At 36.8% G+C, this 17,783-nt stretch overlaps 1 protein-coding gene across 2 annotated transcripts in view; it reads left to right on the forward strand.

The window, feature by feature from the left end:
• Window positions 1-17,783, forward strand: part of LOC113237573 (chromosome partition protein Smc) — a 119,413-nt gene that overhangs the window by 88,829 nt on the left and 12,801 nt on the right. For both annotated transcript variants that reach the window (XR_003311045.1, XM_026474138.1), the window contains exons 2-3: window positions 15,832-16,882; window positions 17,185-17,411. Coding sequence is in view for 1 of the 2 variants with exons in the window: in XM_026474138.1 (XP_026329923.1) it covers window positions 15,855-16,882; window positions 17,185-17,411 (1,255 nt within the window). In the remaining variant the exon portion in view is untranslated. The remainder of the gene's footprint in view (window positions 1-15,831; window positions 16,883-17,184; window positions 17,412-17,783) is intronic.

The raw sequence follows: 17,783 nt of genomic DNA on the forward strand, positions 1-17,783 counted from the left end.
TCTGGGTGTTTCGGGTAAATCAGTGATTGGACTATACGGGTTCTATATAGGGGGACATTGTTAGACTAAAGGGGACGATGTTAGTCGTTGTTATAACGCTATACAACAGCTCGTTTAGTTGCTCGATTTTTTCGTAGAAACTGCCTTTTATAACATAATCGGTGTTAATGATACTGTGTGCGTTTTACCTTTTAGCATAAGTACTCTGATTGATGATCACAAATTCTTTACGTATTGGAATAGTCAAAATGAATATTGTGATTAATGTCGACGGTTCATGCTCTACTACTGAATTCAAGCGAATTATGTAACAGTAGGACTCCATGTCAAAGAGTACGTCCAGAGAAGTACTTTCACCGTACCTTTTCTGCCACCAAGCAGGAATGTGAGCATTACTACGTTCCAGTTTCAAAGGGTAAGGGTGCTGGTGAAATCGCAGGCACATGTGATTAGTCAACTTATGCCTCAGGTAGACGAGCGCAGTGGCAGTGCCCCTCAGATTTATTTATTTATTTATTCATGGAAAAACCAACAGCTTCTTACATTTAAATAAAAAGAGGAAACGAAACATAAAGCGAATTACATGTTTCCACCTATAGCTTTAACAAATCAAAGCAATATATCGTAACAATAAGCACTTACATAAATATAACAACCCAATACCTGCGCTAATCACAAATTATTCAATAAAATTAAATAGAATGTCCTTCAGTTTACGCTTGCTTTAGCCCAACAACATTACAATTGGGTATTATCAACATCCAGGCCATGATTGCTTATCACACTATCCAAGCTTGTGATAATTAGTCCTCGCTAAGGGAACTGCAATAGGGTGATAGTGTCTCAACAGATGTTGGCGATTTAGAGTTCTGAGTGGATAGTCGTGAAGTCACTTGTTACTCCCAGCACTTGCTATAACAAAAAAAGATTTTTTATAAACATAGCGTAATGGACTTTATGTCAATTTGGGTAACTTTTAAATTAGACATACGAGCCAAAAAAGAACCAGCGTCTTTCGGAGAATGCTCGTGCAGTGTCGGGAAATTCCGGTGCTAACGTATCGTATCTAGTTTATTATACTATGTACAATTTCGTCCCACGGCAATGTAATTTGAGCCTTAGACTGAAAATTTATTACATCTATGTGATAAAATTTGTAGACAATATTATTTATGTTTTATATATTATTTATCATCGGTTGTTCGGAGACCTTTGTTGTTATTTATATACTTTTATTATACTACTATCAATAAGTCATTTAGATATCATTGTGTATGAAATTTCAGTTGTTCGAGCACCTTGAAATATATACAAACATATTTTAATAGTAACATAGCTTTAATTGAAGCACCGCTACAAAGTAGATTATTATTTTAAAAGATTAATATTTTGCATTTTATTAATAATAATCTGCTAGACAACCACGCCTCATCTCCTATGAGAGAATTCCCTGTATTATTGTGGTACGAAATTTTTCTGTACTAGAAGCATCGTAAGAAATTGCATTACATTTGTAAAGCATGAAGATATGGTAGCTATTATGGCTGCTTTTCAAGAATAGCGTTCCATTACAAAATATTTCTATTTTTAACCGACTTCAAAAAAAGGAAGAGGTTTTCGATTCGTCTGAGTTTTTTGTATACATGTTACGCGATAACTCGCGGCATTTGTGAACCGATTTGGATTATTCTTTTTTGTTAGAAAGAGGGTACCTCAGTAGTGGTCCCATTTAAATTTGAAGAAAATATTCCACCTTTAAGGGTGGCAAACTAGGGGATGAAGGCGTTTTCGCGCACTTAAAGGTAACCGATTTTAATAAAACTTGGCAAATAGATGTAATTCCACGAACTTTTAAGGCCGGATTTTTAGTACTCTGTACTGAGATTATTATTTATTACTGAAACTTATTCACAAAAATGCTGAATTTTATTGTCAACAGGACTTTGTTGGCATTGTTTAAAATAATCACGTAACAACATTGCGGTGGTCTAGGATTAATCTCAGATTTTTTTTTATAACCATTTTCGTAATGAATTAGGGAGCCATCGCCATCGAACGACTGATCAATTTTGAAACATTTCATAGTCAACTCGTAATTTCACATTCGTTACCCAGAACCACACGTATTAAGAGCCCTATATACCCAGCCTTTCTGGTCGCGCCCTGTCTGCGACTAACGAACGCAAAAGGGTTGCGACAGCTCTGTTTTGTTGCCAACTGAACCAATAATAGAATAAAAAGCCCTAAGCAAGGGGTATTGTTCCACTTGTTTCATTACAGGTGTCTTTTACAATTAACAATGACATTTCACAACAATGAAAAATGGATGTATCGTAGAAACTCTTGGATATAGTTGAATCAGCTGTTTTATTAAATTTGAATAATTTTGTTCTTAACTAGAACAAAGTAATGAGTTGTAAGTTTTTGTATCATTCTTTTAAAAGTATACCTATATAGTATACCTATAGTATAATAGTAACGTACACACTCAACATAGAGTCGCTGGTGCCATGGATACACATAGACAACCAAAATTTACACCTGACGAGAGAAATAAATGTAGGCCATACAAATATTACTTAATGCAGTTAATACTCTCTAAGTAGTGTTTTTTTTTAAAATAAAAATTCATCGCATTCGACTACCATTTCAACTGATGACGTAAAATGACGATAAGGTCGACGATGGAGCATGTATCATCATCATCAACCCATCCATACGTCCCACTGCTGGGCAAGGGTCTCCTCTTAGGCGAGAGTTTGGCCCAATGCGGGTTGGACCAAACTCCTTGGGCCAGGTTGTGCAGTCCTGCACACATCTTCCGAGGGTTGTGACCTTCTTCGACGTGCAGATTTCATCACGATGTTTTCCTTCACCGAAAAACCCATTGTAAATTTGAAATGAAATTTCGCACATAAATTCCAAGGTGCGAGCGCGGATTCGAACCCACGGTTTCTGCTTGAGAGGCAGTAGGTCAAACCATTAAACTGCCACGGCTTATTATATTTTTATATACGACATGTATAGATAATGCTTATTTACTCTCGCCTTGAAAAAGCCCAAGTTATAGCGTTCAGGGAATAAGTGTGCAGGCAGGGCCACGCCCGTAGCCGTTCGCCATGTATATGTGGATGCATAACGCTTCTTGAAAATCCTTGGAATATCCTCAACAGAAATTCGTGAGCAGCAATGTGATGCGTGTATGGGTGTGATGTGTGTGTGATACATTGTATTATGTTCATATGGGAGATTTTATTGAAGCTCTCGTAAACATCCCAAACGTGAATAAACTTTCTGTTTGTATGTTGGTTAAAGTTTAGGATTATATTAAAAGTTCATACCGCAAAAGGTAAGCACATAAGTTTGATGAGTTTTATCGTAAATATTATTTATTTTGCGCTCCATTATTTTATCTTTTATGATGTGTATTTTTATAATAATAATAATTTATTTTTGGGACAACAGAAATCTATGTATATCTAAACAGTAACAGACTTATATTATTGGAACTATATAAGTACATACATTATTTGATACTTGAGTCTAGTAAAATCAACGAGATGTCATATTTGCGAAGGACCTCCCTCAATTTTTTTTAGTAGCAGTTGTGCTCGTGGTGAAAGAGTTCGTCCAGGGCAGTACTTTTCAGAAGAACTTTTCACACACTACAACATTAATATTGTCACAAAAGAAATATTCAGTTCTTCTATAACGTTTCTGTAGAAACTTCAAATGTTTTTTGGTAGAAAATCTGATTATCAATGTCAGTTGTGCCTTTTGAGCTTACTGTATATGTAACAATAATTGAGATAAAATTTACAAAAAAAATTATAAATAGGCGTAGTAGTTCCTGATTCCAAAAATGTATGTAACTCAATTTTGAAAGAAATGTTAGTTGTGCCCCTTACCTATTTCTGCCATCAAACAGTAATGTGAGCATTATCGCTTTCCGGTTTTGAAGGGTGCTAGTGAAATGTCTCAGGGTGACGGGTGCAGGGGCGGTGTCGTTCAGATCAGACAGTTATATTTTATATTTTATCACACCACGTTCTACTCAGACAACACATTGACGAACTTAGGATCACTATATTATAATTTTGCAATTTAAAGCTTTTGAGTGGCACTGCAACTGCTATGGACAGTCGTGTCGTTTACCACCAGGCACACGATGCACGATTAGTTCGTCCCGTCTCACACCAACGAAATCTCAGCAATCATTTTCGGGGTTTTTGCTATTGTTACGTAGTTCATATATTTTTACATAATTCATGCTTTGATGAACAGGGTATCAACTCAAAAATCGGACTTTTTACTTTAAAATGCAGTCCTATTAAAAAAAATCGAGATCTTTCTAATGAACAAGGTCTTATAATGATGCGACCTGAAATGGCGCGGTAGGCAGGGTACTATCTCTGAACTTTTTGCACGTTTTGACCTCAAACATTGAGCAATACAGTCGTATTCAGTATTACACACGAAGCTGTAGTCGTCAAGACGTGGTCGTTCATTGAACAGGGTATTGAAACTACAACACAGCATGTGTTCATTATAAGATAAAAAAGTGTATTTTAAAAATATTTATTTCTAAAACGAAGACGATTGTTTCAAGGTAATACCTTATTTGGGATATTTTTTTTCATTGAATTGTTATGATAATCTATAATTTTTTGAGATACTACTACGTTTCTCAAAGTTTTATCGAATTGAATATTATTCCTTCTTGTATATAAAAGTATTAAACATGAATAGTTTAGTTAAAACTCTGAATCATAAATATTTTATGTTCAAAAGGGTAATATTATAGACCTCTCTGATATATATATATATATATTTTATCATTGTATTCGCTAAAAATCTAATGAAAACTTTCTATCTATGCATACTAAACTTAATCTATTTCAAAAATTGCGCTATAAAAAACTTTGAAACAGGTTACACAAATAAAAGGAAACCTTTATAAAATAAAAAATATTATATTATGTCATTTATCATCAATTCTTATGATATTTTGCCATTACTGTACTTTGTTGTTGAAAGAAAAAAATACGATAATATGAAATAAAAGTATAAAAGATAAAAAAAACGCACATCTCGACCTTCAAAGGGATCTATCTACTTGGACTAATTCAATAATTCACTGGTTTGCCTAAATGAACAAAATTGAATGTCAACATTATAGTTTATCATGGAGTTTGATTAGAATGTTATTATTATATCGTACGCAGCCAATCAGTCTACATGACGACGTATTTGTGCCGAGCCCTCTGAGGATAATGGCTGGCTAGTCACGTATTTACAAATGCTGGATTATTTAAGTCGTAGAGCCGATAGAATTAGATTAGCTTTTGTTTTTTTTATGTTTTTGAGGTATTAATTTTTATAGTAGAAGCAATTATAATAATAGCATACGTTTTGCAAATTTAATTATGATTGATTTACGCTCTACAAAACCTAACTCGATTCACTCACATAGATTAGCTTTTGTTAGCGGATCAAACATTTTAGAAGTCGAGAGTACTCTCCGCCATCTTGTGTCGCGATGTTGATCTGTGAATTACATAAATTGTATATCTATAAAGTAATGTGCCAGTGTAAGGCACACAAATTACTCGGGTTCCAACAAGGGAATTGCCTGTACCAGTACCATAGTAAATATTTTTTTCTCCCTGGGGCATTACATTACCCAGAACATCCGGACCTGAACCAATACCTTTTTTTTTATTATGCTTATAAATGTAGACGAAAAATGTCAGTATATACAAGCTATGCGGCTATGGATATAAATATAAATGAAGTTTATTTTCACGCTACACTGACTATGTCAAAACTACGCCGTACCGAAATTGGAACTCTTTCAGAAGACATTGAAATGTAAGTTTGTGAATAGATATATTACAATGATTTCAATACATATATAATTAGTGGGTTCTAAACCTTCGTAGCTGATTCTATCAAATATTAACGTCACTCAAATTGAGGTCCCTGTATTGGTGTACCGACGACGCCGTGGGATGATACATCACTAAATTGAGATAACTTATAATATTGACGAAAATTATTTACGCCATAACGTGGAACATGAAATTCTGAATCAAATTATATAAATAATATTTTTCGATGAAATTTATAAGTTATAATCATTAATACAATTTTCAAACACAAAGGGAAATTCTGTCGATCTGACAGAACTCAAACCTGCGTCTGTGCCATATACATAAAGGGAGAATATCTATTAAAACCAAAAACAAAGATGTGTGATCAAACGCATAAGAAAGTTCGTTAGGTCTGCGGACTAGATTTATAGCTCAGTTGGTAGAGTGTATGGCACAAATGAAGGTTTGAGTCCTCAGGTTGAGAAATCTTTGTATTATTAAATTATAAGAAAATTATTCATGTGCCATCTTCTAATGAACGTCGGCGATCATGACGGCAATCTGAACGTTTTACACTGCAGCTCTGAATAATGATCGGGTGCTCTTAATGAACCACTGGCGCAAATTTCTGAGCCAGGATATTCCCTTCTTCCTACATTTCTCTTTCCTTGTATTTGCCAATTAAGAAACTAGTGGAGTAATTAAAAATATATATATAATGGTAGTAAAACATCATAATTTCCGTTACATACTTATAAGTTATGTCTGTTCGTGCTAAATGAGACGATAATCCTACTACTTATTTACGTGACTATCCATTTTTAGGCAACCAGAAGTTGCGCAGAAATATTTTAAAAACGTACAAACAATTCGGCCGTCCTCTTTCAAAGTAAGAAAAACATCGCTTAATGTCATGCTACTTTGCTTATCTGGGAAATCAATATCATGATTGTCACGCTATTCTCTGAGTTGTTATGCCGCCGTATTTAAATTATTGAGCTAAGTACTCTGTGAGACGGAGTTTAAGAATCCAAATGATATATCCCCTGACGGATCACCGTGTTCGGATTAACTCTGTAAGATAAATACGTTGTTCTGGTGTTATTAAAAATTAAAATTAATATAATAGCTAACACGCAAAATAGGCGCCTCGACGTCGAGTTGCGGACACCAGCCCGTTACACCAAGCACCAAGTAATATTACACGTATATAGTCGTCAATAGCACATTAGCAGAGATGGGGCTTAGTTAACGCCGGGTTTAAACCGGGTTAAAACCCATTAAAGCCCAATATCGTGGGCACAATCTATTTACAGCTAAATATTTGTTGTAAAGCGAGTTTCGTTCAAATGTAAGTAATGATATTATTACAAAATGTTTATTGTTGTCTGATGTAGACGAGACTATTGAATTATATAGAATCGCATAGAAATAAATCGATACAAAAAACCGTTAGATCAAAGTTAAAGTCAAACAATCATTTATTCCATAGGTAAACATTTTTACATTTGAAAACGTCATTTTTTAAGCTACTTTTTTATGGATCGTATGCACTTGAATCGATCTTCATAAGAATCTAATCGATTACGATTCTCATCCTTGGTAGTGATAATCCACAGGATTGTAAGGTACAATCAAGAACACGTCAAGCTTGACACTTGGTACTTTGGACCGTTCTTATCGTAAGCGGCATAGAGTTGGATTTAAGTCTGAAGTGTGTACCTTGACTTCCTCTTGACCCTGTACGCGCCAATATTGTGTGGAGTTAAATCTTTTTATCCTTAAAATATTTTATAATATTTACATTGAAATGTATAATAAGTAAGAAAATTGGTATACCAAATTTCGTATTCGCCGTTTTTGCCCATGATTTTGGATAGAAATGGGTTAAAACGCGACGCTATGGGTAAAAACCCAGTAAAAGCCCGCGCGGGTTAATTGTATTTTAACGCACTGCCAACATTAGGTATTTTTAGGAAAAATATTAATATCTATAATGTGTATTTGCGCTAATGGTCTATGTAAACTAAATGTCACATCCGGCATCAAACCTGGTTTGAAAGGCAGTGCAATGACCTTGTCTGTTAAAATTTCTTGACTCTGAAAGAACGGTCATATCATATAGCTGCTATTCGTCACACTATGTAACTATACAAAGCAACAAAAAACTTGTGTTGTTTGAAATATTCGGAACAATACAATTATCGGTTGATATAAAAAACAGGTTTTTGTTAATATAATGATAGCATCGTATTTATCCAACGTCTAAATCTAGAGATGACGGATTTGTTTTGAAGAAGAAATCCTAGGCGAGGGTTATGTTCTTGTAGCTTGTTTTAAAATTTAGAAACGTCTGTGGTCTTCCTAGCAATCGATTTCAACCTGATACAACCTGCTAATGTTTCTAAAACAATTTCAGAGTGTGTAGACACTGGCGCATTAAAATAATCTTCATGCACGTAAAATATAACTTATTGAGTACTTAGGTTTTCGCGATTGTTACACATAGGAAATGAAACTATTTTTCCGGATTTAAATCGCGTATATTTGTTTTTTTCAAACAAATAACTTATTACCGAAAATATTTGAAATAATTATCTTCTTACCGCAATTTTTGTGTTCCTAGCCCGCGGTTACCTTTTTATTACATTTTTTTTATGTAAAATGAAGCAATAGCTCTTCGTTATGGTACTTGAAACATATAATTTTTAAAGCTCGTTGTGTTGCGTAGTTCGCTTGCTTTTTTGTTTTCATTAACATAGCTTGGTAAACGCCAAGTTGTTATTGCAGTAAATAGGTTAACTTATGAATAAACAGGCCGTTTCGGTTCATTTTATTGTATAGCAGAAAGTGGCGAATTGATGATGAACTCTATACAGGGCTGGTATGATTAATCTCTAGTTGCACAGGAAATACTAAATTACGTACTAATATAAGTATCAGTGGCCACGCCTGAAAATTGTTGTTAGTAAAGCCGGAGCAAAACAAAAAAACACCTACCTTAAGAAAAAGTGTCGCATTCGCGACTCTTAAATGCAACTTATTGGCACACAAGGTACTAGTATACTTCATTTCACTGGTTAACTTATTCTACACTTAAAATTTAGCACAAAATGTAGTATTTGATAATACGTGGACAATTTTAGGCAAGCCGGTGAAAATCGAGTTATATGGACGCCTCGCCACTGGGAAGTAGACTCTAAACGTTCATCTAAAGATAAAAACATAAAGCAATCCCATTGAGCGGCTAAAGTAATTAATTACACTCTGAAATCCACGCTTAATGAGTTCGGGTTTTATTTTAATTTGTTTTTATCAGCTTTATTAGACTTCGCATGGCTTGGCGAACCTATGTAGGTAATCTTGAATTTTTTCACATGGAAATATAAATTGGTAGTCTCATACTAAACTCGTATGCCGTACGTTAATATGGTTATGAAAATTAAGTACATTTTATTTAACTGACGTCTGACGCGAACTGCTTTACTGAAGTAATATCGCAATTAAAAAGCAACGTAAAACAAATTTGACATGTTTTTGCTATACGAGCGCTAACCAGAAAGTAGACTGCCTACGTTTCGCTCTTTAACCGCTAGGGGACCTCCCCTATCTACTCTGACACCAAGATGGACGCGCTAGTACCTACTAGCGTGTCCATATTGGTGTCAGAGTGTTGCTCGGTTCACTGGCCATCCAGCCACGCTAGCGAGGAGTTTCTACCGCTTCTCATTATTTTACAATACACAGTATACAGTTTGAAATGTGTGGCTCAATTGGAAATTCCGCGAGTTCTTCCGGATCTTGCACCCAGTGACTACCACATGTTTCCGAAAATGAAAAATGGCTTCCGACCGACGAGTGTTTTGACGACGATGCAGAACTGCGTTAGGGCGTGACTGACTGGCTGTAGTCTCATCATCACCATCCTATTTATGTGTCAGGCTCTTGTCGGTGTAGCCTCCTCCACTCTTCGGGGTTCATAGCCAAATCCTTCACTTTTTTATAGCTGCCTCACTTTAATCTTCTTTATTTCTTCACTATACGCCATTTGATCTTTACATTTCATCTTCCTCTGGCGGCATAATTTCATGACGCTGGAATTTCTGACCTTGTTCGCCGCTATGATGAAATGTATATCATAAAATATTATTAATATTTTTCTTGTACTTACTTTTTTACATCAAAACGTGACAATTTATACCAGCTTATATCTCAGTTGAAATGAGATCCCTTAGAAGAATATGTGGTTTGCCACACAGCCGACAGAGTGAAGAATACTGAAATCCGTGAACATAGTGGTTTGATAGAGGATGTATTGACAAAAACAGAAACGGTTACGCTGAGGTAGTTTGGCCACATGGAGCGGATGAATGAATGTAGAGTAACGAAAGAAATATATAGAGCTAACATGAACGGAGTCATTGGAAGAGGACGGCAACGAAGAATATTCTTTGATCAAATTGAGAGTGTTCTGAATAATCTCAGTATACAATACTAAAAAATCGACCTTAAAAGGTCGTGGAGTTAATACATTTACCAAATTTTATTAAAGTCGATTGCCGAAAAGTGCGCGAAACCGGATTCCTCACCTAGTTTGCCACTCTTAGAGGTGGAATCTTTTCTTCAAATTTAAATTGGACCAATACTGATTTAAATGAAAGCAATACTGAGGTACCCTCTTTCCAACAAAAGGAATCATCAAAAGTGGGTTCTCAAATGCCGGAGGTATTGCGTTACGCATGGATAAACCTACACATTCAATGAAGTTGCACAAACCCCAGGCCCTTGCAAAAGAAGTCCGTTATCTACCCAGGATGCTGCGAGAGACCAGTGAATTTAAAAAACATCCTAATTTCAACAGGGAAGATGGTGTCTCCGTACCACCAGTTTGGGATCCAGTATTTCCTCTAATGAAAAATCCCAAACAGACATAAGACTGCAGTACTAATTAATATGTTTTAGTTTTTTCTAATTTCTATTAATAATTAATAATAAATTAAACTTAATAAAAAATTCATTCAATAAAATAATTTGTTAAACTTAATGTAGCGTAAATTGGAATGTTTTCTTTATAAAATTAAAAATAAAGTAATTTACGAGTAATTAATAAATAATTGTAACTATAGTGAAAAAATAGGGTGGTTTGCATTAATATTAAACATAACTGGTTAAAGACTGTACCACCTCAGTCAACCGTGACCATGGGACCTGTAAAGGGCCCGAAACGTCGGTTTGTTTGAAAAAACAAATATACGCGATTTAAATCCGGAAAAATAGTTTCATTTCCTATGTGTAACAATCGCGAAAACCTAAGAACTCGATATTTATATCCATATCTCAGGATTATTTGTAGTTTACTAAACTTTTAACCAAGTTTTACCTGTGGATCTGCTTGCTGACTCGCCAACGAGATCTAGTAAACAATATTTGTTTTTACAACACCAAGTGACGGGACGAACAAGTCATGCGCCTGGCGATGGCGGTACGAGATCTAGTAAATAAAAATTTAAGGCGACTATGACATATTTTTAAATAGAAAAACAAAGCTGACTCTAGCTAATTCAGTTAATTTTATAACCCTTTTCAGTGTACCTATTTTCGTTCTTCCTGTTAAAAGAGTGTAAATATTTATACTAACTAGAGTAAATATTGTTCCGACAAGCTTCCAAATCAAAAAGAGTTGAATAAACTTTGCTTATTTTTAACCTTTATTGCATTTTCTTAAATCTTTTAGTGTTTTCACCAGGTGACCAGGTGAGGTGAGTGTATTTAAGAAAAAGCGATTATAACAAATTACTGGAGTAATTTCACATAAAAATAATTAAATATTTCACATAAAAATAATTATAACAAACTACTGGAGTAATTTCACATAAAAATAATTAAATATCCATTCAATATGAATTTAATTACAGATAATAGCGACATCTCTCGCCAGGGCTGGTAGCTGTAAAGTTACCTAACTGGGTGACGAAATACTATCATAGATTTGTCATAGATGGCGCTACGGCTAAAAAGTCGTTGGAAACCAAATACAAGGACCCGACAACAAGCACATGAAAAATTCGTGAGGTCCGCTGGTTCGTTCCGTGGCTTAGTTGGCATAGCGTCTGGTACGGTTTGCTAGAAGACGTCGGTTCGAATCCGAGCGGATCGAAGGATTTTTTTCTAAGTGTTCGATTTTTGTATGAATAATTATAACAAAAAAGCGTACATTTCACATTTAATTGCAACATGTACAGGGCACAACAGATATCAGATAATTGGTGTGATTGTCTGTTACACTATTACTGTTGTTATTAATGAGTTATATTCATGCAATATACAAAAAGATAGACCTACGACGATTTGTGGAGAATAAACGCTTTTAAAAGCTTAGAGCTAAGATCTATGATCGTATATCTCGTTAAAATTCGACAAAAGTATGAGATAGAATTTACTTGTTGCTTAAAAGGAATTAATCCTTATAATTGACCCTTTCGATCGGTGTCATAAAAATAGCCAATTAGTCAGTTCGATTCCTAGATGAGGCCAGCAACTTTTTAAGTCTTTGAATGCAGTATTACTTACTTTTAAAAATAATGTATGTATAGAGCAAGTAATAGCATGGCGTCGGTACCAGTAGAGCTCCTTGTGAACGAATTCGTCCTGAGAAGTACTGCCACTTATCTATTTCTTTCGCCAAGCAGTAATAGGCATTGCTGCGTTCCGGTTTGGAAGGGTAGAGGTGCTGGTGAAATTACAGACACATGGGATTTGTCAACTCGTGTCTCAGCGGTGGCAGCGCGGTGGCAGTGCCTCTCAACTCTTTGCGGTTTCTAGTTCTAAGTGGCACTGCAACTGCTATGGACCGTAAGTGCCGCTTACCACCAGGCGCACTTGTTCGTCTCGTCACTTGATATCATAAAAAAATAAAAAAAAGCAAAATATCTTACCGCCAATATTTAAATTACTTTCCCTCCGTGTCTCTTAGCCGTAGGACAGCCTGTATATGTACGAACCTCATTTATAATTCATGCAAAATAAATCAGTAAGAATGAGTACCAAACCAACGGAATTCACTCCAGTGCTCTACCCGCAACACCTAGACCAGAACCAATGGGCTACCGCTATATGTATACATACATACATACACTTATAAGTAAACAAAACAAAACAATTTCTTTAATTAGTGCAAATGCAATATGTGTATTAAGTTCGTATACTATTGTTGCTCGCTCAATTACATATTTTATCCTGTAAACCGGACGTTGTCTGGAACAGTTTGCTATCTGGCTATAAGGCCATCTGTTGTACCCATCGAGTATATAATTATACTCGATGGTTGTACCTGTCTGCAATAAAGTGTATTTGTATTGTATATTGTATTGTGTTCTAAGAAATATTTTCCTCAATGCCCACTCAAAGTTTTGTAACGAGCATGACGGCTCAATCGACTCTGAATATGGCAATCTCTTACAAATACTTTGAGAAAAGCGTGACCTATACTCTCCCTTGCCATTGAATGATACGCATCGTGCGATGCCTCACGACATACATTGGCCAAAATCGACGGATCTTGGCCACATCTTGGCATCGAGTTGTTCGACCATCAGACGCATTTTGCACAATAGGCGTTAACCCAGATCCTTGCAAGTTTGGAAATCTAGTAAGCACATGGAAACTTGCCACGTACCTGAAATTCTAATCCCGTCCTATACGATTGCGGCTGGTTAGATTATACTGTAGTAGTTCAATGAGGAAGGATACTTAGTTACTGTTGAGACAAAATGAAACTCCTGCTATTTAATTTCCTATATTCCTATATTCCTTGAGAATTTCACGATATACAGTGGACCATAAAATTTCGATACTTTGGGAAAGAAAGGTTGAAACAAGGCAATTTGATAAATAATTGCATATTGATGTGGTTGGTTTAAATTTTCAAACTCTTTCAATCCCGTTTCGTCAAAGAATTATTCTTCGCCAAAAAAGTGCATTTTCATGTTAAGTATAAAAATGATGACTTTTTTATTAAAAAATTTGGAAGTGGGTTAAAAATAGAAACTATATGAATGAAATCGTTTATAAATCTATGTTTTCCATTGGACTTGTAAAATTTGTAGCTTGGCTTTTACGACTTTACTTCCCCGAAGTATTTATTGATTTGATAAGGAATTAGAGTAAAACAAATTCTTTTAATTGTTTACTTGACTGCGTAGTGACAAGTTGGTTAAATGTTAATTACTTGACAGTAAAAACAGTAGAGCCTGCGTCTTTCACATTCTCTTCAAACCCATGTGGCATAACAAAGTAATTGATATCGTTGTATCCCAAGCAATTTAAAAAACGTAACGTTATCCCTTAGCGCTTGAAAGTGAATAGGTAAATATACCATTATTATAAAGTACCATTTCGCAAGCCGCTGCCGGAGAATGTCCAACAAAAGACGTGTTTCGATTCTTCCACGGACCATAATATAATCCGTTCTCTTCCTGAATACTAAATAGATCGTCTTGTTTGTATTATTAACGTTTAAAGAAAGTTGTTTCTGAGTGGCGGCGCTATTTTTAATTTCATCACACGAGAGTAATTAAAATGTGAAATGGAGCAAAAAATCATCCACGAAGACTGAAACATTCTGTAAAGTTCCCTGGTCGTAAATTATTTATGTTTTTGTGCGGTTTTTTATTTTGTCTCTGAGGTAGTGATTATTATTTTAACTGTCTTCAATCAAGTCTAAACTTTCAAATCAGGCGTGGCGATTGCGAACAACCTAGGTCTTCGCCATGGCCTTTCTACCGCTAATTAATGTCTGGCGAGCAATGGCGGTAAAAATAAACTATGATTAATACAAGCGGGTGCGCAGACGGCGCGTCGCGGGTACAGCCGTGACGGTTTAAAACTCGAGCCTCCGAATACATGCGCCTCGTTTTGAATGACTATTTAAATTTGTCGGTTGCTATGCCCTCTAGTACGATGACCCTTCATGCCCTACCGTGTTTGTTCCATCAATCAATGCGTTTGCATTAACGCTATTCAGCCCAGAGTACTTTATTGAAGTTAACTCTACTTAAGTGACTTATCGCAATTACAATTATCTACGAGATACAGAATTCTCTCGGCTTGCGTGTGAGCAATCATCATCGTTTTATCGGACGTTCAATAATATCTGAATGATAAAGCATAGATCATTAGAACGCGAAAGATAAACAGTTAATTACTATTGCTGTTACTTCGATTTGGCAATACGAACACCATTATGATGCATTTAAATCTATACAATGTTCAATTGTTGTTAGGTACGTATTTTACCAACGCTTCGCTATAAAACAATTTATATGCACAAAAAGTAATGTGTGCAATAGCTGTTTTTTAGCTGAGAATGTATAGTTATTGTTTGCAGAACATAGAGATACAAAGATTGTATGAATAGCCTCGTTTGCGGAGTCTTTGCCTGGGAACCGGGTTTCCAATCTCCAATAGACACTTAATGCAATGCCGATAGGTTTTGCACATTGTAGCAGCTCCACTATTATACGCGACTTCACCATTATAAAGGCGATATTTTTTTATTCACGTACTAAGTTTTACAGCGTGTAGAATGCCAGCGGTGCATAAAAACCTAACAAAGAGGTATGAGGTATGCTCATGCAAATTGAAGCCATAAAAATAACCGTTTGTTGGATTCGTATAAGTTACGACTTACAAGATTTACACGTCACTTTAAAAAATATTCATCGCTTTTCTATTTTACAGTTGCTATGGTCTAGAATTTATTCAAGGTAACTGCGGACGCTGGGAATTGTGGTGACAATGGCTGTAAATTCCCTTGAGATGCACTCGGCGATTTAAACCATACCGCATAATAACTGCACAGAATTCATTTCGGGCAAATTATGAACCTTCAGAGTTAAAATAAATAAAAAAAAAATTAAAATTATACTTCATTTTTTAACTCTTTTTTTTTTTGTTACAGATCATGTGACTTCGAAGATCGTTATGGAAGATAGTTCTAATATACCTGTTGCAGCCGGTGACCCACCACCGACTGATTCCGAAAACAATGTTGTACAACAAGAGGAAAAGTGTGAGAACGGAGGACCCGCAATTAGTGACGAATCAGGCAATAAAGATGAGAGTGGCATAATTGTTGAAGGTCTTATAGCAAACAAAAATGTAACTGTTGAAGTGAAAGAAGCGTCAGTGGTGAATGATTTGTGTGAAATAAACGATGACGCTCGATCATTGGGTGATTTGGAGAGCTTGCCGGCGGGAGACGAATTAGCATTGGGCGCTGCGGGCAGCGACAGTGGAGTGGAAGGCTGTGGGCGAGCACTCAGTAGCGGAGGGGGGTCTCGATCATGCGCTTCGAGTGTGGTGTCTTGCGGATCCGGCTGCGGTTCAGAGAGTTCGTCATTGGCAGGAGCGCCCCCTCGACCGCGTCGCCGTGTGAACGTCGCCGTCGCAGAACCGAAACGCAGTTCTCCCATCGGTTCGTCTACTCCTCGTCCAGTCACGGCCCCTCGAGGTCCCAATCTTGCAACACGAGATCGCGCAAGAAGTCGAGAGAAACCGACTCCGCCTGAAAAACCCAGACCACTGACGCCTAAACCTCGTATCCGTCCGACCACAGACTTGCCTAACCTAGTTCGCGAGAGCCCTGCCCTGCGTGCTAAACCTACTAAGACCTCCACGGCCAGATGTAGAACGCCTAGTTCACCGTGTGAGGAGAAGAAGTGGCCGACTAATGGGCAAAGGTTGACACCTGTTACTGACGCCAATGCTGCTCGGATAGCCGCCGACAAATACGGGACTCTACCTCGGAGACGCCGGGAAGACACTGAAGGTTCGCCGAAACATGACAGCACACCACCATCTTCTAGGAGACCAACTGTCACACGTTCCGTGTCGTCGAGGTCGACGACGAAAACGAGAGTTCGGATATACGCGGAAAAGATCTCACAAACAGTATTGGTAGGAACTGATATTGAATCAGCGCTGGCTGGGGTCACACCTAACATTGAAAAGTAAGTATAGTACATGAATAGATAATGTAATTTTTATTGTAGTTATTTCAGACGACATTGGATACGGAAGCTACGTAGCAAATTGCATTATAAACGTTATTGTGAAAAATTCATCGTACATACACTACAGGTTCCAACTCGAGTTATTTCAAATTGATTTAGAGGGCTCTAATACCGGCACGCAAAAATCTATTTCTGTATTTTATGTTCAATTGAGTATTTGTTCGTGACAGTATCTCCCCAGAGTGCGAGAATGTTGACGATTGTGGAACTGGCATAACATTGTTTTGTTTACGACACAGTCGCGTGGAAGTGACTCGTTGTTCCCGTGGGGTGCAAGCAAACGCACGCGACTCGGAAACGGCGAGGCTGACGGCAGCGGCTGCGGCGGCTGAAGCTGCGGCGGCCGAAGAACGCGAGCGACGCGTGCATGCTGAGACACAGCTGTCTGCCGAACGTGCTGCCCGTCTTGCAGCCATTGCAGAACTTGAGAGAAACTCGCAGCGATTGTTGGAACTTGCTGGAGCTGGTAATATCTTTAATATTAGTCCACCATTTCATTGTAGGTAATGACAGAGTATATATTTTTAGAAGCAGTAGAGCTCCTTGTGAAAGAGTTCGTCCAGAGAAGTACTGCCACTTTACCTATTTCGGCCACCAAGCAGTAAGTGATCATTACAACGTTCCGGTTTTGAAGGGAAAGGTTGCTGGTGAAATTACAAGCACGAACATTACGACGAAAACATATGATCTTTGCGATTGCGAGTTGTGGACAGGCGTGTCGACTAACACGAGGCGCACGACTTCTTTGTCCCGTCACTTTATATTATTATAAAAACATATTTATAGCGTATTGAAATTATTTATTTAATATGGTGCAATCACAGACATACAAGTAGCA

The sequence above is a fragment of the Hyposmocoma kahamanoa genome, unplaced genomic scaffold (genome assembly GCF_003589595.1).
Source record: "Hyposmocoma kahamanoa isolate Upper Pololo Valley unplaced genomic scaffold, ASM358959v1 93, whole genome shotgun sequence".
NCBI lineage: Eukaryota > Metazoa > Arthropoda > Insecta > Lepidoptera > Cosmopterigidae > Hyposmocoma > Hyposmocoma kahamanoa.